The sequence below is a fragment of the Rhamphochromis longiceps genome, linkage group LG4 (genome assembly GCF_057381845.1).
Source record: "Rhamphochromis longiceps isolate RC_006_pf linkage group LG4, R_longiceps_female_GT1.1, whole genome shotgun sequence".
In the NCBI taxonomy this organism is placed as follows: Eukaryota; Metazoa; Chordata; class Actinopteri; order Cichliformes; family Cichlidae; genus Rhamphochromis; species Rhamphochromis longiceps.
In genome coordinates this window covers 12581820-12604716 of record NC_140560.1, presented here as the reverse complement: position 1 = coordinate 12604716, position 22897 = coordinate 12581820, and the positions used below count along the sequence as shown (strand labels likewise).

Genomic DNA, 22897 nt, shown 5'->3' with positions numbered 1-22897 from the left:
GCATCTCTGTAATGAGAAGGGGTGTGGTCTAATGACATCAACACCCTATATCAGGTGTGCATAATTATTAGGCAACGTCCTTTCCTTTGGCAAAATGGGTCAAAAGAAGGACATGACAGGCTCAGAAAAGTCAAAAATAGTGAGATATCTTGCAGAGGGATGCAGCAGTCTCAAAATTGCAAAGCTTCTGAAGCGTGATCATCGAACAATCAAGCGTTTCATTCAAAATAGTCAACAGGGTCGCAAGAAGCGTGTGGAAAAACCAAGGCGCAAAATAACTGGCCATGAACTGAGAAAAGTCAAGCGTGCAGCTGCCAAGATGCCACTTGCCACCAGTTTGGCCATATTTCAGAGCTGCAACATCACTGGAGTGCCCAAAAGCACAAGGTGTGCAATACTCAGAGACATGGCCAAGGTAAGAAAGGCTGAAAGACGACCACCACTGAACAAGACACACAAGCTGAAACGTCAAGACTGGGCCAAGAAATATCTCAAGACTGGTTTTTCTAAGGTTTTATGGACTGATGAAATGAGAGTGAGTCTTGATGGGCCAGATGGATGGGCCCGTGGCTGGATTGGTAAAGGGCAGAGAGCTCCAGTCCGACTCAGACGCCAGCAAGGTGGAGGTGGAGTACTGGTTTGGGCTGGTATCATCAAAGATGAGCTTGTGGGGCCTTTTCGGGTTGAGGATGGAGTCAAGCTCAACTCCCAGTCCTACTGCCAGTTTCTGGAAGACACCTTCTTCAAGCAGTGGTACAGGAAGAAGTCTGCATCCTTCAAGAAAAACATGATTTTCATGCAGGACAATGCTCCATCACACGCGTCCAAGTACTCCACAGCGTGGCTGGCAAGAAAGGGTATAAAAGAAGAAAAACTAATGACATGGCCTCTTTGTTCACCTGATCTGAACCCCATTGAGAACCTGTGGTCCATCATCAAATGTGAGATTTACAAGGAGGGGAAACAGTACACCTCTCTGAACAGTGTCTGGGAGGCTGTGGTTGCTGCTGCACGCAATGTTGACGGTGAACAGATCAAAACACTGACAGAATCCATGGATGGCAGGCTTTTGAGTGTCCTTGCAAAGAAAGGTGGCTATATTGGTCGCTGATTTGTTTTTGTTTTGTTTTTGAATGTCAGAAATGTATATTTGTGAATGTGGAGATGTTATATTGGTTTCACTGGTAAAAATAAATAATTGAAATGGGTATATATTTGTTTTTTGTTAAGTTGCCTAATAATTATGCATAGTAATAGTCACCTGCACACACAGATATCCCCCTAAAATAGCTAAAACTAAAAACAAACTAAAAACTACTTCCAAAAACATTCAGCTTTGATATTAATGAGTTTTTTTGGGTTCATTGAGAACATGGTTGTTGTTCAATAATAAAATTATTCCTCAAAAATACAACTTGCCTAATAATTCTGCACTCCCTGTATATTGAGGCTGTCAATCAGTTTCATGGCGGCTGAGGACTTTTACTTTTTACTTCACAACAAATGAAGCGTATAGATAAAGAGATGAATTTCCATTTATAGGTAACTAAATACGAGACCGAAATAAAGGGCAGTTCAACTGAAAGAGGTTTTCATTTGGCTGAAAAATCAAAATAAAGCTATCACATACACAGCAGAAACATCAGTAGTAGCCCCAAATCAATAATCTGTTGCACTGTTAAAAAGAACAAATACACTGACCAGCTAAGTAAAAATGTCTGAAAGACCACAGAAGATGTTAAAGTAGCTAAAGTTCATGAGGGCAGAATTATTTCGATGGTTAACAAAAACAACTTCACAACATCTAACCAAGTCAGCACACTTATGAGGAGGCAGACATATTGTTCAAATTTACAATCAAAAGAGGCTTTCAGGAATGAAAAACACAGAAAGTTTATCATGAGGTGAAAACTACTTGTTACAGATTAGACTTTGGCAGAAAACATCTAAAAGAGCCTTCACAGTTCTGGAAAATTCTATGAACAGATGAAAACAAGATGAACTTGTACAAGAATGATACAGAATACCACATTACCTTCAAACATGATCGGGATGTTATGGCATGTGCATATACCTTTGCACCTTTGCAGCTATAACAGCTTCAGCTCTTCTGGGAAGACTTTCCACAGGTTTAGTAGTGTTTATGGGAAATTTTGACCATTTTTCCAGAAGTACATCCATGAGGTCTGCCTCTCAGTCTCTGCTATAATTCATCCCAAAGGTGTTTGATTGTGTTGAGGTCAGAAGAGTCAACTTCTTCCACACCAAACTCGCTCTATAATCTCCCCTCTACCAAACTTTAGACTTGGCACAATGCAACCAGACAAGTACCGTTCTCCTGACATCCACCAAATCCAGAATCATTCATCAGATTGCCATATGGATAAGCATGAATCGTCTATGCTCTAGAGTCCAGTGTGTGCTTTATACTACTGAATCTGACGGTTTGTTGTGTTTGGTGATGTAAAGCTTGGACGCAGCTGCCTGGTCATGAAAACCCATTGTATCAAGGTCTGGCTGCACTGTTCTTGACATAATCTAAAGGTCAAATGAAGTTTGGAGGACTATAGCGGTTGATTCTTCAGAAAATTGGCAACGTCTGTGCTCTATAAGCCTCAGCATCCACGGAACACACTCTGTGATTTTACATGTCCTACCACTTCATAGTAGAGTTGCTGTCATTTCCAGTCGTTTCCACTTTGTTATAACACCACTAACAGCTGACTGTGGAATATTTAGCAGCAAGGACATTTCACGACTGGACTTGTTGCACAGATAGCATCCTATGACAGGACCACCCTGGAACTCACTGAGCCCCTGAGGATGACCCATTCTTTCATAAATGCAGTCTGCATGAATAGGTGGCGAAATTTATAAACCTGTGGCCATACAATTGATTTAAACACCTGAATTCAATGATTTGGATGGGTGACTGAATGCTTTTGGCAGTATATTTTATACAGATAGCACTATAACTGGTTTACTAGCGTTCACTGATACTATGACTGCTTATAGAAGCTGCAGGATGAATGGTGACGTGTACAGAGTTACACTCTCTGCCCAGATTCAGACAAATGCTACAAAAGTGATCAGAGAGCTCTCCACAGTGCAAATGCACAATGATCCAAAGCACACTACAAAAACAACCCAAGAATCTCAAGGCAAAGGAATGATATTCTTTCGTGGTTGAGATAGTCATTGGGGTCAAGTACTCCCTTACCACTCAATTAGTTCAAATGTATTAAACAGAACACAAAATTGGACCTCTGCTGTCTTTGCACGAGTACAAATCAGAAGTACAAGCCAGCTTGCCATATAGGGGACATTTTATTGCACAATGAAAGTTTTGAAAACCTCCTTTCTTAATGAACTGCACAATGAAGGCACACTTCAGTAACATTCCCTGATTGAGCAAAACACAAACAGAAGGTAAAACAACAAAGGCACGAGGAAGGCTGCAGGTATGGCATATGAAACCTTTATAAATCTTCACTGATGATCATTTTTTCTTTCTTTCTTAATGTGGCACCACATAGCCTTACGCTCACAGCACAGTGCAGTTAATGTTTTGGCTGGAGAGACACGAGCTGTGAATGTAGCGCCGTGAAGTCACAAGAAAATTAAAATATGCGCTTTTTTAAATTCAGGTTTGTTAAATATATATGTGCCTTCGAGTGAACTGCTGCTGTTGGTTTTAATTTGAAAACTCTTGACAAACTGAAATGCTGTTTGGCAGTTACAAAATTGGCTCACAAAGTCAAATTCTTGTTAGTCCTGAAGCAGGAAGTTGTATTTTCCAAAGTCGACCTCATCAGGCATGACGAGCATATCTTCCCTAGCTTTGGCCAGCTTTTGTCGTAAGAACTCTCGTCTCTCTATCCACTCCTGGAGCTCCTCCGGGCTATGGGCGTAGTCACAGCATGCACCATCAGGACAGCTGCCATCCAACCTGTCAGTTATTAAATAAAACACTATGCTGTGAGCTTTACTTTAACTAAACACTACCATACGATTTAGTCCACTCACTCAGCAGACTTTATAACTTAATCTTTGCTGGATGATAAAGTGTGAGAGTCCTTCTGTATGTTAGGACCTGGATACTTCCTGCACACAAGTGACCTACAGCTCTGTACTGTCCTCAAACGCCTCATATCCTGTGCTGCACAGTTTGTTACAACAGCTCAGGTTTTGCAAACTGGTCATGTGATTTACACCTCACACAGTGGATCTATTATTCTCACTTATGTTCACTCTTAAACTGTACTGAGGTAGTTTTGCATGATTTGCAGTTCACAGTGGACTTAGTGCAGCCCGTCAGTTTCTTCTGTCTGAAACAAGCAGTTTTAGCTCCTTTCATCCTCAACTTAAGCCAGCTTTTTCTCTGATTGGCTGTCCATCATAAACAGTGGGTGGGGCCTCTGTGGTCACAGTCACATATGTGTCCCTGAGATGACCATACTCGGGATTTCCCCTCTCTATGACCTCATCAGAGCAAAGAGTAGGAAAGAAAATGGACTAAAACAGACACTGAAGCCTGAAGTGGCTCAAGTTGATTACTTGTACATATGCTGACTTAATTTCTGCATTTATTAAATTAAAAAAAAAAAAAAAAAAAAAAAAAAAAAAAGCATAATAGCTCACTTTTATTCATTGTCTGCATGTACAAACTGATCCAGGAAAATTTCTTACTTGGAGCACAGTTCAAAGCGTGTACCCGGGAAGCGGTAGCTCCACGTCAGAGCTTCATCTTCTCCCTCGCAGCTGAACACTCTGTCCTTGTGCTTCTCGGTGGAAATGTGCTGCTGCCACTGCCGCTCGCTGTTACTGTGTTTGCCACACAGGCGGCAGTGAAAGCCACTCTAAAATAAAGACGGGAAGAAATACTCTCATCTTTTCTTACTAACTGAAAGAACAATATGGGAGTTTTAAGATTTTCAGACTTTTGCTTTGTTGAAACAAAGAGAGAAAAGTGAAACCCACCATTGGCTCAGCATAATCAGTGGGCATAGTGATGTATTTTTCCTCAGGGCTGGGCTGGTTGACCGTGGATCCATCTGCTTGACGATTATAACCGCTTAATTCCAGCCACATGTCATACATCTGCTGCATGTCTTTCACTACAGGCACACAAACATCAGATCACTGAGAGGACATTCAGTGAGTGGACCTCTTCTCGTACAAACTGCACTTCCCTCCTCATGCAGATAAGAAGTGCTTCCTTTATTTTTCCAATCAAACCAAATAGCGTTGGCTGCTTTTAGTAACTTACAGTCATTATTTTTCATATACATCCACATGTCCTTCTCCTCTGGGCTGTGAGCAAAGGTGCAGACCCCAGAGTAGCTACATTTCCTCTTCTCCAAAATCTGTGCACACATCTGTCAGGAGAAAGCATCACGCTGTTAAACACCGATCGCAGACGACGCCCTTCCCCATCATTTGAAATATCAACACTAGAGCCTGCCCGGACAATAATAGCTATTCGCTGATATATCGGTATCAGAATTTATAATGACTGACAAGCAGTGTTGGGAAGGTTACTTTTAAAATGTATTCCATTACAGAATACAGAATACATGCCCCAAAATGTATTCTGTAACGTATTCCGTTACGTTACTCAATGACAGTAACGTATTCCGACTGGTGGCACTGACGTCACATCTTATGAAGACTCTAGAGCGGCTCTTCCTCAACCTCCTCCGACCACAGGTACAACATGCCCAGGACCCACTACAGTTTGCATACAAGGCGGGTGTCGGAGTGGAGGATGCCATCCTGTACCTCCTACACAGAGCCCACTCACACCTGGATGGGGGAAAAGGCACGGTCAGGATCCTGTTTCTTGACTTTTCCAGTGCCTTTAATACCATCCGGCCCTGTATGCTTCAGGAAAAACTGAACAGGATGGAGGTGGACCCCTGCCTGGTGGCTTGGATCTCCGACTACCTCACCGACAGACCACAGTACGTCAGGCTGAAGGACATCACGTCTGACACAGTGGTCAGCAGCACAGGAGCACCACAGGGAACTGTGCTGTCCCCTCTTCTCTTCACCCTGTACACCTCTGACTTCTGCCACAACTCTGAATTATGCCACATTCAGAAGTTTGCAGATGACACGGCCATCATGGGGTGTATCTGGGATGATCAGGAAGAGGAGTACAGAAGTCTGGTGAGGAACTTTGTCGCATGGAGTCACACAAACCACCTGCAACTCAACACCTCAAAGACTAAGGAACTGGTTGTGGACTTCGGGAGGTCTAGAGCAGGTCCACTGCCGGTTCAGATAGAGGGGGAGGAGGTGGAGGTGGTCAACAAGTACAAGTACCTCGGGCTGTGGGTGGACAATAAACTGGACTGGTCATGCAACACAGAGCACCTGTATAAAAAAGCCCAAAGCCGACTGTACTTCCTCAGGAGGCTGAGGTCTTTTAACATCTGCAGGAAGCTCCTGAGGATGTTTTACCAGTCGGTGGTTGCTGGAGTACTTTTCTATGCTGTGGTGTGCTGGGGGAGCAGCACAGCAAAGAGGGACTCATCCAGGCTGGAGAAACTGATCAGGAGGGCTAGCTCTGTGGTCGGCATGAAGCTGGACACTCTGGTGACAGTGGCAGAGAAAAGGACATTAAAGAAACTGATGGACATTATGGACAATGCTGGGCATCCTCTGCACACGGCCATAAACAACCAGAAGAGTCTGTTCAGTGACAGGTTGCTTCTCCCAAAGACAAGAACTAACAGACTCGTAGCCGAAAAATAGCTTTACTTTGTTGTGTGGGTCAATTTTTCTTGCGAGAGACAGAGAGAGGCGTTGAAAGACTGCTCCAACGGAACTTATTGTTTTCGGAGGAAAACACGAACACGGTGTACAGTCGAGTCTTAATAGCTTACTTACAACTGGGCTCGTCAGGCTCTCTTCTTGGCTGAAGTGGTTATTATTATATTTACATGCTTCCAGCTCCCGTTTTTCCTCGACGACAACTCGTACCTTTCCACTCCCCTTTTTCTCCCTCCTCGCGCTCACAGACCCATAACGTGTATGGCAGTCCATTCTCCCTGCAACACGGACTACACTGCCCATGATGCTACATTCTTTAGAGCTATGCTTGTAGCATTCTGCCTGTTAGCTTAGCACAACAACAACAACAACAACAACAACGAAAAGGCGCTCTCTCACCCAGGAAACACACAGTCGCAGAGAGAGAGAGCGTCACCCTGTAACCATGGCAACCGTAGCGCTGCCGCCTGGAACAACAGAACGTAGCTGTCAAACAAAACCCAAACAGTCCTGACCCGCGACAAAATGAAACAGGAAAGTACCGCAGTGTAATCCATTTATTTCAACAAAGTAACTGTATTCTGAATACCACCTTTTTAAACGGTAACTGTAACGGAATACAGTTACTCATATTTTGTATTCTAAGTACGTAACGGCGGTACATGTATTCCGTTACTCCCCAACACTGCTGACAAGTGAAATTTTAAGAAATTAAGCAGTGATGGGGGAACACATTACTGTTCAACCAACAACGCACAGTGCCATTTGTGAGACAAAGTATCCAACTTCTCTACTGGAACGCTACAAATGCCACCAAATAATGTAACAAAGATGAGGGAAGTCCTCATTTGTATCAGTGCAGGGATGATGTCTATGATGCAAGTCCTTGGTTTAAATGCCTTCTGCTTTAAAGTGCAGACTTACATAATACTGTGCAGGGAGATCCTTGGCGTGTGGCAGTGGTCGCACCTGAACCCATTTACTTCTCTCTTGGGACTTGACCAGCAGCACTCGCCTGTCTTTAGTCCACCTGAAGGTGACGACAAAAACGTTGTAAATATGCTCCGTGCTTTGGCGGATTTATCTGGTGAGGAAGAGAAAAGCTGTAAAGGGTCCATTTAGGTGCCTTTGTAAGAGCAGTGCATCTGCAGTTAAACAGCACTTTCTGTTTGATTGCAGTGACAGACATTGAGGGATTATCATTCGATTGGTTGGTGAAACAATTCTTCAACACAAAATGCCCAGCGGGGTGTTTTGACTGCTCGGCATTTTAAAATTCATGTAACTCTGTTAGATTAAAAGTCCAACATCTCTTATTTATGACTTTTTTAATAGTTTTTTTTTCTTCATATGGTGAATTTTGCCGCGTGTGGGACAAAAAGAAAAGAAAACATGGACTGTGTGATAAACTTTCACTGTTGTACTTTAAAATAATGTATTTATTAAAATGTGTGCTGCTTATTAGCAAACTCTATATATTTTACCTTTATGATCTAAAATGAAATATTAAAAATCACTGCAAAATGAATAAAAATCCTAAAACTTAACCTTAAATGTTTTTTAAAAAATTAAATATTTCTTATATGAGAAAAATGAGCTGAATGACTTCCTTGTTATTGATGCTGTTGTTGCAAGACGTGGTCAAAGCGACCCCCCCTGGTGGTTCTACTGTTAAAATTGAAATACAAGAGAAGTCGCTGCAGTGCAAAAAATGTTTCTCTTTCAGTGATTCATTCATTCATTCATTCATTGCCAGACACACCCTGGAGGGAAAAATCACATAAGGTCAGGAGGTCTGAATACAGTTTAATTGGCTGTGTTGAGGTGCACTGGACAATGATTAAGTTTTAATCACTGAAGTGATCGCCTAATATGACATAATATTATAAAATATTAAAAATAAAACTCTAGACTCGTACAGGAACTGAGCACCTGTATTCACTTTACTCACGCATGTCTAGCTTTAGCACCGCAGTGCTTGAGGCCTTTGTCTGGCTCACTGATCAGGCCGTCCAACCAGCACTGACCGCAGGCAAACTTCATCCGCATGTTAAGACTCTTCCCAGCACCTCCTCCCCCTCCTGGTTTGCTCCCACCTCCTTCAAAAGGCACCTGTTTAAATTTAAATGACAAAAAAGGGACGTTCGTCCACAGATGAAATGTTAAATAAAGTCACAGGCTGCTGGATGGAAGTCTGCATTTAGTATCAGCAGTAACGCAAACGCACACACATTGTCAGGCCACTACAAGCATACTGATGATAAGTATGACCGTCCTCATATCAAAATCTACTGAATGGTTGACAAGATGAAACATTCACCTTACAGAGCATCATCTCAATTCAATTCAATTTTATTTATATAGCGCCAAATCACAACAAAAGTCGCCTCAAGGCGCTTCATAGATACAGAGAAAAACCCAACAATCATATGACCCCCTATGAGCAAGCACTTTGGCGACAGTGGGAAGGAAAAACTCCCTTTTAACAGGAAGAAACCTCCGGCAGAACCAGGCTCAGGGAGGGGTGGCCATCTGCTGCGACCGGTTGGGGTGAGAGAAGGAAGACAGGATAAAAGACATGCATAATACAAGACATACAATAAAAGACATAATAACAGTAACATTAAAGAAGAGCCAGACTGGAACGGGTTAGTAAGAAAAATACTATTTCTATAAAAGTGATCATCACAATGCTTCTTACTCTGTTTCCTTTCTGTTTGCTTGAGTTTTGCTCCTGCTTGTCATGATACTTTGCGGATATTCTCACAATCTCATCAGGGCTGACACCTGAAAATAAAAATGCATAAAGAAGGAGAACGATTACAGGACAACAGTGCACTTTGATGGACTTTTTGAATGAATATTGTGGCAGTGAATGTTTTCCACAGTGGAAATACTGGCAGATCGCGATGGATTTTCTGTCATCGATGAATGAAATTAACTGTTTATTATTTCTATTTATAGTATAGATCATTTTCATTGAGTACAATTCTTCAGTGCAACTTAATTTTCACACTGCTACTACATCACTGCTGTAAATGGCATACTAAGGAGGAGTGATGCTATATAAATGATGAATTAAACACTTACTACTAAAACATAATAGTGTGACATTATTATAAAGCACAGGTTTGGTTCAGATCATTTCAGCACACAAGCTCTCAATCTGTTGTTCTAAGTTTGATCTCAGTAATTAACAGTACTATGACAACAGTAAAGCAAAGTATTTGTCAGGCACCTGTTTCTCTCTGCACCTTCCAGGTTTTGAGCTCGATAACAGAGTGGGCGTAGTGGCAGTTGTCCTCTCTGACACAGCCGTACCGGATGGCTTGGTTGCACAGATCCATGTGACACAGGATGCTCAACGGGCGAACCTTCTTGTAAATCACATTGTGGGTCCTCACCACGAAAGCCAAGCACCTGATGGGCACAGAGGGAAAAAGAAAGCGTGATGGAGACAGATGAGAAGGCATACGGAGCAAAGAGTTGGTGCAGGATTAGAAGTGAGAGTGGGTGAGAGAACAAGGACTTGTAATGACCCGTATGTTGTAAGCACACTCACTTATTAGCATCAAAGTTGTGGCGAACATCCAAGTTAGAGCAGATGGTCTGATCGTCTTGGAAGCGCTTACTGATTATTCTCGGTTTACTGTCATAGCACGCCTGGAGAGACACGGCAGGAAGACGAAGATTTTGAAAGGAAAGGAAGAGAGACCGGTGACGGAAACAAAGGGAGAAAGATGGAGAAGATCATCTTAGAAATGAAATGAACATTTGTCGTGATGGAAGCGTGCTACATCCAGACACAAATATTACAAACATAGTGTGCATTGGCTAACATACAGTCAGCAGTTTACATCCACTTATCGTTGGATTTAACTGCATTGTCTTTGAACTCCCCTTTTTTCAAATTCACACAGGTTTAACATTATACAAATTATAAGTGGTTATATAAATTATTACCACTGATATCTGTGTTTAAATGTCCCTTAGTAAGATGCACCTCAGCCAACACTTTTGATAGCAATCAACAAACTTCTGGCATAATTCTGGTTGAATATTTGAACACTCTTGGAAGAATGGGTACCATAGTTCATTTAAATTGGTTAGTAGCCACACATTTTCAACTCTCATAGTTCAAAAGAACAAATGGAAAGTGGTACTTTTGAAGTTTCCAGATTAAACATTTAAACACAAAACAAATGGAGAAACTCCAGCATGCATCATGTAAATCTTTAACATTAATCCGATCAGGTTAAAGAGCTTTTATACCCCTGCTCCATTATCAAAGAGAAAAACAGAGATTTCAAATAAACACAGCTCACGTGCACTAACCTGACAGAGGAACATGAACGTGCCTTTGTTTTCCTGTAGGAGGCATATGATGCTGCTCACGGGGTCCAGTTTAAAAGCTTTTGTGCCAAACAGTCGGGTTCTGTCCAGCCTCCCTTTCTTCTCCTCTGTCCAAACATCGATCTCCATCTGGTTGTAGGCAAACGTGCATTTCTCTCCATACTTACACACACCCAGCTCTCCAGACTTCAGCAACTCTGGAAATATAAGAAAACACACATTTCATTCACATAAGCGCACTAAGTATGCGAGTTTTACTGCCTTCCTTCTTTCACTGCACAGAAATTTGAAGTGTAGTAACAGGCACACACACAGTATTCGTGTGCAATCCACAGCTGGCTCATTCTCAACTCTCTGCAGCAAATTAACAGAAAATCTGAACAATTTTCCCCAAATTTATCACATTTTTCAATGTTTTCAAAACATGCTCACCTGGTTAGGGAATATGGAAACAAGAAACACTGAGTCCTTAAAATATCTCTGGAAGAACCAACTGTGCTCTGGGGTGACTTTGAAAACTAAAACGACTGTAAGCTCTAATCTATTCCCGTATATTTGGAAAGACATGGTGATGAGTCAGCTGCTCTTGAACTTCAGGAACTGGTCTGACTGAAGGAATTTAGATGACTTGGATGTAGTTACTGAAAATGTTCTGCCTGAATATTACCACCCTTGTTTGTTTCTGGCACAGGAAAAATAATTTTATTGATGTTTCAGGCTTTACTCACAATGAAGGTTTATAAATTTTTGATGTTTTTAGACATTTTTCAAATCAACTGTATGTTATGTGGCTTGTGTGGGGTTTTTCTGTGTGTATTTGTATGTGTGTTACTAGTTTATACAAGTCTTGGCCAGAACAGGACAGGTCAGAAATTTTGAAAGTCAACAGTCATATTTTCCTGGTTAAATAAAGATAAATAAATACATAAAATGTGTATTAAAATATTCTTCTCTCTTCCAATAGACTGGTCAGACAATTAAGGGAATTGGTATAATAAAATTTTATTAATTGTATTTTTTAATCATAAAAGAAATTAAACTTGATGAATGAAAAAGTGGGAAACTAGTCCCTTATTGTTGATTATCTGGCAACAACTTATAAATGTATGATTGTCACCATTTTCAGACTTTACCATTAAAGACATATTTATCTGCAATAATAAGTAAATAACTATGAAAAATAGAAGAGACTCGTGACCTTGATCTTGAGCTCCTTACCTTTGCAAAGTAGAAATCGCCCACCAAAGGCCTTCAGTATGGGCAGCGGTCGCACTCTGGTCCAGTCTAAAGGGGGGTCGGCTTTTAGTCTGCATAGCAGAATGTCTCTCTTACAGTTGTGGACCAGGTCTGGCTTGTGAACGTAAGTATATATCCCTACACCTGTGAAGGAATTAGTGCACAAATACACAATACATATTGATCAAACATTAAAGAGGAAAACAAGTTCTTTTAAAGTTCCACTGAGAACAGCAGGGCATCAAACTTCCCACACTGTAAAACCATCACCAGCTGATAAGCAGCAGGACCATTTTGATGTCACTCAAATCCTACCATACCTTCTCGAGGGTAGCAAGCAGAGCAGGCCTGCAGGAACTCATGGGTGGAGGACAGAGGGTTATACACTGCACCCGGCCTTTGGTTTTCCTTCGCCTTTGTTTCCAAGGTAAGAATAAGACATCAGTTAATGCTAAGGAAGATACAAGGAAAGAAAACGTAACACAAGCCTGATCATCAGTCTTACTTTGTAATGATTTTTTGGAGATCGCATTACTGGAGCCGCAATACTATGAGAGCCTGAGATACCTGAGGAGCAAGGAGAGAACATAAATTATGAACTGCATGAGGTAAAAGGGCTGAAGCACCAACCTCAGACGCTAAAGGGGAGCTGGCCACTTCATTAGGTACAACTGTTCAGCTGCTCACTAATGTCAATATTTATCATATAATCACACGGCAGAAACCTGATGCATTTAGGCTCACAGACATGGCTGAAGTTCAAACTCAGCTTTAGGATTTAAATGTGGCAGGTTTGAATGTTTCAGAATCAGCCGATCTGCTGGGATTTTTCTATGCAACCATCTGTAAGGTTTACAGAGAGTGGTATGAGAAAGAGATAACATCCGGCCAGTTCTTTGGGAGAAAATGCTTCGTTAATCCCTGGGGAGAATGGTCAGACTGCTTCAATTATTACTAAATAATAACTGTTCTTCAGCCTTTCTGAATATCTTTAAATGGGCATGTGAATCATACAAATCGGTGTATATCGGTGGATGTTTGAGCAAAAAAGCATCCCTTATAATAAGCCAGATATAAATCATAGTCACCTGCTGAGTTGAAATCGGAGAGCGAGTCCAGGCCAGACCCCCCGACTAAGACTGCTGACGAAACTACTCTAACACCCTCTATCGAGGAAAATGAGTCCAAGGAATCAAGGGAGTCAAGCCGGTCCATGGATCTATTCCTAATTTTAGAGACATGATCGCCCTGGCTGCTTGGATTAGAGAGTGTCTCTAAGGGATCTAGTTCATCTAGCAGCTCATCAAGAGACTTTTCTCCTACATCCAGCTCTGTTTTGGCCTCGATAACTTCTTCAGCAGCAGCAGCCCTCGGCATCTTATCCAAGGCGTCATCGAGAGAATCGAGGGAATCGAGGGAATCAAGACCGTCCAGACCGTCCAGCTTCGTAGGGGTCAGTAGTAAGTTTGAAGCATCTGCAACACCACCTTTTTCAGAGGTCGAGAGGTCGTCTAGGATATCCAGTGTAGCAGCTGAGGTGCCGAGCCCAGAACCAGAAAAGGAGTCCAAGGAGTTGAGTTGGTTAACGGCTGAGCTGAAAAAGGCCGGGGGTAGTTGGGGTGTCGGTGCGGGCAGGACAGATGGGCCTCTTTGTGTGCAAGTGGATGTCCCGCTGGGCACTGAGAATACGTCCTGTCAAGAAAGGAGGCAGGATGTAAAAAAAAAACATAAGCAAAACATGACAATGCCTCAACTGGATAATTAAACATGAAAGTTGGAATGGATGCTGGCCGACACAGCTGGTAAATAACCCATATACAATACTGCATTAATCAATATTTTGGCCTAAGTAATGGATCAATAAAACCACTATGCACAAAGGGGAATCACCTGACTCTATAAAGTCCTTGATGCCTATTAGCTTGTTAGTTTTACTTCATCATTTCTGTCCCCAAGTTATGTTAGCAACTACTACTGTTTTGACAGCTTGTTTCTAATCTTCCAAGCAGGGGTGTGTTTAAAAGGAGGCATAAAGTGGCCCTGCTTGCCCCTGAAATATAATTTCTTCCCCATCTAGATACTGGAGGTTAGAGAAGGGGGTTGCTTTGATTGACAGGTATCCTGGCACAGAGATTGTAGCAGATTGGTGTCTTCTAATGCATTTTGGAGCATTTTAAATTGAATTATTTGTTGAAAAATATATCCTACTGCGTGATACAAACTATCCAAGATGTTTAGCTGAGTGAAATTATACTATTTTAGTAACCTGTTACTTAGAGCCAGTTAGGAGATGTGTGACTGGGAGTTGCACCCATGCAGTTTATTGATGAGGCTTGCAAGCATTAGCAGATATCTTACAGCCCAACAGATATATTCACAAAAACATATATTATATATTGGACAAAATGAGCTTTTTGCTGGTATATCAGCATCAGCACCTACAAACCCCCCAACAAGATTCTGAGAAACGCCTTTCGAACATGTTATAATTGCCAATGTTGTCCACCAGAGGGCACTCTGCAACTTTCCAAATGTATTGGCAATAAGTTTGGAATGGCACATCCTCAACAACCTGCCAATCCAAGCAGAGCATAAACTAATAATCCATGTTTTGTTGTGACAATAAAACAAGATTATTTTTAAACAGTACTGACATAAATAACTACAAATAACAAAAGTTAGGGAGATCTGTTGATATTTTGTGTGTCTGTAAGAAAACCACTGACACTGAATCTTCCAAAACAAAAAAATATGCCTGTGTTCAGTAGACTCTTCTTTAATTTCTAAGTATTGTTGCATTTCACTCAGACCTCATCAAGGACTCACCATACTTTGCCTTGAAAGAGGTAAAAGGTAAACAGAATTCCCTGTGTTGGGTGAGCTGCTCAAAACAAGAAGTAAACCGTGTCTGATTTTCACTCAAATGAAACATTTGAGCACTTATATCACTCAAACATCATCTTCCATCATCAGCAACAAAAGTTAGTCCGCTGTTCTGAAAGGAAAAAAAACACAGCACTTGGAGTTTACCTCAGCTGTTTCCGGCTCAGTAGAAACACAGTCCAGCAGACTGTCTATGTCATCTCCCATCAGCTCGGAGTCCTCGATAGTGCCCGACCTTTCAGGTACTGCAGAGTTAGTAGGTGTGCTGCAGCTGGTAGGTGTGGAAGGAAATGAGGACTGAGGCACGCTGGGGAAGTTGACTAAAAAGGAACAGAAGTGCATTTACTTGGACCATTCTTGTGTTTGTGTACAAAATGATCAAGAACAGAGAGTAACAGAGCCACAAATGTCAAAATTCCCACCTGGTGCAACGCCATTACCATTTTCTACATTACCGCCTGACATCTGGAGAGAAGAACATAAATCGCTGTCAGATTTTTGATAAAATGACTGTGTCCTGTCTGACTATGACTAAGCTGAAGGCTGATAAAGTCCTACAACCCACAATGAACCAGATTTAAACATTTACACACCTTTGCGCTGACGTAAGGTTTTCGAATCTTCAGTCCTAGATGGTTTGCCAGTTCCTGTGCGAGCTCATTCACCTGTTGGTCCTGCCAACAGGTAAACGAATGGATTTACTGATATGCTCCAAGCTACAATTAACATATATGCGATGAACAACACCGAGACTGAGACACAGATAAGTTTATCTCATCTTGTTAAAAAGTATTCATCGTTTCAGTTATGGAAAAAAATGCATTCCTTCGATTGGATGCCTTCATTTTTTTTTAAATAAAAATTAAATGAATGGAAATGCAGACAACTGATTAAATTTTACTAAACATGAATGAAAAAAGGAATGTGATGAAATCTCTCTCCTGACCTCCTCCATACACATTAACAGGGATTTAAAGATGCAGCAATTTTCTTCCACTTACATCCTGGACACCAGTATGTCACAGGGCTAAGACTTGGGGACATCTCTCAGGTCCTGTGTCTTTGCTAGTTGTTAATTAGCAAAATTTGGGAATCACCTTGTTGTTATTTTATTTTCACTAAGAATTGGGGATGTGTTTTTGTGACAGGCTGTAGTTACAAAGTGTCTGAAGATACTATTTAAAATTCATTATTTGCTAAGGTCAAAGGAGCTTGCAAAGAAAAGCGTCTGGACTTCTTTAAGTTACTTGAAGACGTTTCACCTCTCATCCGAGAAGCTTCTTCAGTTCTAAGGTCAAATGGTGGAGAGTCCCAGATATAAACCTAGTGGGAGTATCCCCCCACAGAGGGACAAAAGGAATTGGATAAACGTTTGGATTTCTCATTCCAGATTTTCATACTTCAAACATTTGCTATGATAAAGCACCTTTCATCATATGCCTTTGGAATATTAATATAGGGCTGGGCCATATTATACCGTTCACGGTAATACCGGTATAATGTTAGGCAACGATAGGAAAATGAAATATCGAGATAGAATATGAATAGAACGCGCATGCGCAGTGCCTTTGTTTTCATACGCACATGGCCGATTGTTGAGTGAAACAGATGAACCAGAATTGGTTTGTAAAAATGGTGCAACTTCCGTGATGTGGAACTGGTTTGGTGTTTGTCCGTCAGATACACAACAAAGCACATTTTTTTGCAGAACATGCAAGCGGCCATCGTTATTGTCGGACTAAGATGCTCTTAAATCTGGGAGTAATCTGGGTCCTAAACTCCGTAATCCTCAGTTCAAACGAACACTGCAGCATCACTGAGAGTTAAAAACTGTCTAAATTCTTTCATCTTTAATAAAACGATCAGCATTGCTGCTTTACCAGGTGTAACTATGAAGTTTAACTTCCAGGCATCCATGAAAACAAAATGTATTACATTTAACGGAGTTAGAAGTTAGCAGGAAGCTAGCGGAAGTTAGCTCGCTAGTTACCTAAGCATGATATAGCATGTTCTGACTGAGAGATTTCTGAAACAAATCAAACGTACAGCTCTGCTATCACTTCCAACATAAATGAAGACAGGAAACTAAACAGCAGTGACGTTTGTAGGGTTACTGAAGTTGGGCTAGCTGGTATATAATGATGTGCTACGTGATCGCTAGCGACACAGCTATGTTAGCATAACATAAACAGTGAAGCTGGAGGACGAACACTAACACTTTTCCACTTATAAAAGTTAACGTTAAGGTTCCTCATGGTTAGAGACAAATGCAATCGCATGGCAGGATGCTGTAAAAGGACCAATCTTCAGTCAGGAGAACAACTGAGATAATCCATCCACAATACGAGGTTAGTCATTAATATACTGCAACAACATGGGAATAGAGCAGCTGCCAGAGAATTCAACATTAATGAATCAATGGTACAGAAGTGGAGGAAGCAAAAAGAATGAGTTTAATAAAGTTTGATTTATCTGACTGCTTCCAATATAAGACTATCAGCATAAACTCTCCCATTTCTGTCCATCCTTCACCTGAGGGTTAATGAGCAGATAGCTGGCGCTGCAATCGTAGGCCTCCTTATACTTTCCAAGCCCCTTCAAACAAAGGGCCTTCTTGTACAGCGCTCTGCGGCTGTCTTTGCACACCTCCAGAGCACTGTTGCAGTCCAGCACACCTTGTTCATACTCCCCCTGTGGAAAACATGAGAGAAACACACAAAAGAAATCAAAGTAATATACCATCAATTCTTTACTTCCTTTTCCCATCTAGCTTTAAGTAAGACTCTACAAGGTGAAGAAATCACAGTCTCTTGGTTTAAACTGTGTGTAGCTGCTATGGAGCACTTCACTGGTATGCAGGTCAAAGGCTCTGCGGCCTTGAATGCAGACAAACACATCTGAATGATTTAGTGATGTTTACATATTAGAGGCAGTAAATCAGAACAGATCTGTTTTTATAAGTGGTTTCATAAATCAAGTGTGAGGGGTGGGAGGTTCAGGATAGCCTCAGTTATATAGAATGGTAAATCCAAGTTATGCGCTACAGGAAGAATAGCCACTACAATGGATTTCTACCTTTTCTTCTTAATACCGCTGTAGGCTTTGTTAAAGATTAAATTAGATGTTCCATGCTCCAGTGTTGCTCAAGCATTTGATTTTTGCATTTTTTTCTTCCAAAAACAGGGATAATTTCCACAAAAGTAGACATCAACTAAATCATCTATTATTAGCCTTTGTAATCACACATGCATAGATTTGGCAATATCTGTGCTGACTAATGGTAAACACTGCTGGGCTTGGCTGGATATTCGTGGACACGTGCATGTCACAGACCTCTGGGCCGCTACAGTAGCATATTCAAGCAGGACAGCCTGAAACCGCCTGGGCATGAATTTTATTGTGTGTTTGGACCATTTGGAGACCTCTGTTGTCCCCTTAATGATGAATTTTGATACCTCAAAAAATATCAACAAAATGCGGTTTGATGATCCCAACCTGGTTAACACATTCACCTAATGTGTGAAAGACTTCCAGTTAAAGACCAGAAGGAGGCATAAACCCAACAAAAAAAGCTGTGTCGAGAAGGACGTCCAGCATGAAATCTAATCCATCTTCTGTGGTGACACCTTGTGAATAGGGGAGCTACTCAAGACAATCCAGCCACCAGCAGAGAACGTGAGTCTGGAGCACAGTGGAGGAAGAGCCATGGAGTTCATGTTTAAGAATGTTTACAATTGGTTTTTGTTAAAGTAGAAAATATAGATGTTATCAACTAACCACTCAATAGATATTAAAAGCTCAGGTTCAATCAACAATCATTTCAGGTTGATCCACTTTTATGTGGCTCATGCACATTTAGGTGTGGAGGAGAATTCCTCACAAGCGTTTGTTTCAAAATGTCTCAGCTATGGAAAAGAAAAAGAAAAAAAACCCTCACTCCCTTACATAGTGAGGTAGATAAGCCTTATATGTATTACACATGCTGCTATACTAGAACTTCATCGTGAGATCTCACAGCATGAGACGTTAACCTGCCCCACTTCATTCCTATACCCAGAACGCTGCACAGACACAAGATCAAACGTTATCTCACCAAACTGTGGTAGGCAGCCGCCCGGTTGACATACAGGCTCTCGAGCAAAGCTTCGGGGATCTTGATCTCCTCTGTTTCAGCGTAGCATGACACATTCAAGCCTTCGCTGAATTCTTTGACAGCCTGCTCGCACTGGCCATCCCTGAAGAAGGCGTTGCCCTCATCGAGCAGGTTGCACACTAACTGGGTCAGGAAGTCCTGTGAGGAGCAAAAGAAAAGAAAGGAATAACAAGCTTTTTTTTTAACCTATGCGGACCTGCGCTAACGTCTTGTAAGTTACATTATGTTTTTAAGGTCCACCTTAATATTGACATGCACGTATTTACATTAAGGGGGTTAGTATAGTATTTTAATACTATTCTAAGCAGGAGTTTAAACTGCATTAGAAAATGTTGAATGTGTTTACAATTCATTTGGTTTATGTTAAATCATATATAACTTATTATCACTCTTTCTCATATGTAGAGACATTTCTCCAAAATACATTTCACTTTTCATAGAGTTATGGAGTCACTGTGCAAAAATGGCCCATCGGGAATCAATCTGGGTGCTGCTAATCAAATGTAGCTGATTAACTGGTTTTCAGCAAGTGTGAGCAAATCTATAAAAGCAGAAGTTTTGTCAGGTTGCTGGTCTGGATCATTGGACTTCAAAATGCTTTTCCAAACATTTTGAAGTCCATCACTTTGCAGTGAGAAAGATCATTCACAAGCAGGAAAGCTTTAAGATAAATAGTAATCTTCTCAGGAGTGGAAGTCCCGACAACTTCAACCCAAGGTCAGATTGTGCAATGCTCAGAGAAAATACAAAAGCCCCAAGAGTTGCAGCGCAGACTCTACAGGCCTCGGTTCGCACCTTAAATGTTAAAGTTCATGACAGTACAATTAGAAAAAGGTTGAACAACTATGGTTCAGAAGGATCAGAATCACCAGACTGAAGCAAAGTTGTAAAGAAAAGTGGGCCAAAATTCCTCCATAACTGATAAAGTCATACAGAAACCCAGAGCTCCAAGTCATCGCTGCTAAAGGTGGTTCTACAATCATGCTGTGCACTTAGGACTGCACATAACTAGGGCTGCTCAATTAATCGAATTTTAATCACGATTACGATCTGGGCTTTCAACGATCATTAAAAATGACTGAGCCGATTATTAGCCCCTCCCTCATTTATCCGCGACACCTTAAAGGCCGGTCCGTGAAAATATTGTCGGGCATAAACCGGTCCGTGGCGCAAAAAAGGTTGGAGACCGCTGATTAAGAGGACCCGAGGGAAGCTCGGAAAGCTAAGCAGAAGTTATTTGGAGAGTGACTGCCGTTGGTTGAAAAGAGTTTAAAAAAAAAAAAAACTTCAGTGGTGTTGCACACTATTTTATATTATTTTTTTAAAGTCATTGTTAACCCTTTAAAGCCGGTCAGAGCAGCACGCTCCGTTTTGCGTAACTATTGTTAAATCCCTGTAGAACCTGAACCGTGTAAGCTAGCGCAATAATTTGTTTTGCATATGAAACCGGAGGAGTTGTACTTACATCTGATGCCATCAGCTTGTCCTCGGTCACGGTTTCGTTCCACATATAGCTTTGCAAAAATTGCATAAAAAGCGCTTGCAGGAACAAAAACATAATATTCCAGAAACATGCTTTGCCGTTCCTATCAGCTGTTCGTAACCCTTCCCACAGTGAAATGATGCACCTGCTGTTTTCTTTGCAAATTTGCATCATAGGATTATTTTTTGTTTTTCCTGCAGTATATAAAAATTGCTGTATCTCCAAAATAAAACTATGAAGACACTCAAAATAAATTTCTTGTGGTGGGAAACTATTTTTTGCAACTTTATTGTATTTAAAGTTTTGAGGGATAAACCTCTTAAATTTCTCCAAGTAGAAATATATGTAAACAAAACAAAAGCGATTTTCAATTTTTTTTGTAGTTTATTGCACTTTTTTGCAATTTATGTAATTACTATGGACTTAATGCATACATATTATTAAAATATGGGCTATAACAGTTGTATTGATGTATAGCAACTTGAAATGCTCCCACAAATGGCACTACAGCATGTAAAATATATATATATATATATATATATAAGCTCTGGTGGACTTGGTTCTATAGTAGGTCTTAAAGGGTTAAATAAATATCATCAAATAATCGTGATCTCAATTTCAGTGAAAATAATCGTGATTATCATTTTTGCCATAATCGAGCAGCCCTACACATAACCAAGATTAACTACCAATGGTTCATCGCATACTGCTGCATGTTTTATAGAAAATTACTCTGTTTTCTGAGTGCAGAATTATTATATGAAGAGGACTGGGTTCAACTGAAACCCACAACTATGATGTTACACAGCAGATGGATCAACACAACCTACAAGACAGCTGCAGAACTCCACAACTTTGCCTTTAGATTTCTGACACTTGCATGAGATGTAACAGAGACAAAGGTGCACTGTTTAATGGTATTCAAGCTGGAACCCCTGAGTCTACAGGTTTCCCTGTGGGGTTTATGCATTGTTCTGGAGGTGTAGAGTGGGGATGTGGTTTGTTTCTTCAACAGTCAACGGTCAATAAACGTTAATAGCGAGCAAACATGGACTGAACTGAGTAATGGGGGAAGATTATAAAGAGTCAAAAGAAAGCTATCCGGCGCTTGATTTTACATAGAGCCAGGAATAGAAAGAAGGAAGGTAGCAAAAAGGACAGAGTGCTTCACACCAAAGCATGCACAGGGCCAGCTGCCCTTTTTATGCACAGGGCATAAAAAGCAAAAGCACATAACAGCATTAGCACTACCTGATAGCCGTCGGGGTCAGGATAGGCCAGGGAAGACCTAGAGCAGAGGAACTTGTTAAAATCGTAATGACACAGCTAGGCTGTGAGGCGTGAGTAACCCAGGGACAGTTTCACTTTCTGTCTGGGTGCGCTCAGATAAAAATTAAAATGATCTTACTGTATAAAAGCCAGAGCTTTGTTTATCTCCTCCTTGCGTTTCTCTCGGCCAGGGTCCATGTTTGTCCACTGGAGTGGGAGACACACAGACAAACGGAGAGGGATTAGGAGGAAATACCAACTTCAGTGACAGTGGCTGTGACAGTGGGTGTATCAGAGCTACTCTTCGATACACCCGCTTCCTTTGAAAGTAGTCGAAAAGAACTACAAGCCTCTATAAACACTCCCACATTCAGCCTCATTCACCGTTTATCACTGGCGCAAACATCCAGCACGCGAGGCCGTTTGTGAGACCAGCCTGGGCCAGCATCGGACACACCTACCAGTAGAAGAAGAGGAAGCCAGGAAGTTCATTGAGCCGAAGCAAAGTTTAAACGTGTGCCATGCTGTTTCCGGACGAAGACGGAGAGACTTTGACAGGAGCAAACCCCGAGGAGGTTTCGTTTGTAACCGCCCGACACTTCCCTCTCCTCGGATAAGTTTCGATTCTCTGCAGCCTGAGTACATCCAGACAGCTGCAGACCTCCTCCCCGTTACAGGCTGCAGTCACGTGACACGACAAGCGCCCATGCGTCACAAGCGCGCGGCCAACCAGCGCTCAGGTC

General features: G+C 41.4%; 1 protein-coding gene across 2 annotated transcripts; it reads right to left on the bottom strand.

Annotated features, from left to right (window-relative positions):
• Nucleotides 1-1568: 1568 nt before the first annotated feature.
• LOC146671168 (zinc finger CCCH domain-containing protein 7B-like) lies at nucleotides 1569-22843 on the bottom strand. Of its 2 annotated transcripts, XM_085403356.1 has the most exons (22): nucleotides 22616-22747; nucleotides 22294-22361; nucleotides 22137-22173; nucleotides 19343-19540; nucleotides 17782-17940; nucleotides 15843-15923; nucleotides 15672-15714; nucleotides 15397-15569; nucleotides 13455-14058; nucleotides 12872-12933; nucleotides 12687-12780; nucleotides 12349-12510; nucleotides 11113-11327; nucleotides 10340-10440; nucleotides 10016-10197; nucleotides 9479-9564; nucleotides 8729-8889; nucleotides 7702-7807; nucleotides 5270-5378; nucleotides 4981-5117; nucleotides 4690-4859; nucleotides 1570-3949 (listed from the first exon to the last, which is right to left on the bottom strand). In XM_085403356.1, the coding sequence occupies exons 2-22, from the start codon at nucleotides 22350-22352 to the stop codon at nucleotides 3769-3771; spliced, it is 3120 nt and encodes a 1039-aa protein (XP_085259482.1). In that variant the 5' UTR covers nucleotides 22353-22361; nucleotides 22616-22747; the 3' UTR covers nucleotides 1570-3768. The 2 variants fall into 2 exon arrangements, with proteins under 2 accessions (XP_085259481.1, XP_085259482.1); XM_085403355.1 differs by lacking the exon at nucleotides 22137-22173 and having other exon boundaries at nucleotides 1569-3949; nucleotides 22616-22843.
• Between the last annotated feature and the right edge of the window lie 54 nt (nucleotides 22844-22897).

What these genes read in the sequence shown, in the direction of transcription:
- LOC146671168 (XM_085403355.1), bottom strand. Translation starts at nt 22,799, where the DNA reads ATGTACTCAGGCTGCAGAGAATCGAAACTTATCCGAGGAGAGGGAAGT. An exon ending in GTATATGAAAAATAATGACT is followed by an intron (nt 5,118 to 5,269) that starts GTAAGTTACTAA and finishes GTGTGCCTGTAG; the next exon opens with TGAAAGACATGCAGCAGATG. An exon ending in CGCTTTGAACTGTGCTCCAA is followed by an intron (nt 3,950 to 4,689) that starts GTAAGAAATTTT and finishes AATAACTGACAG; the next exon opens with GTTGGATGGCAGCTGTCCTG.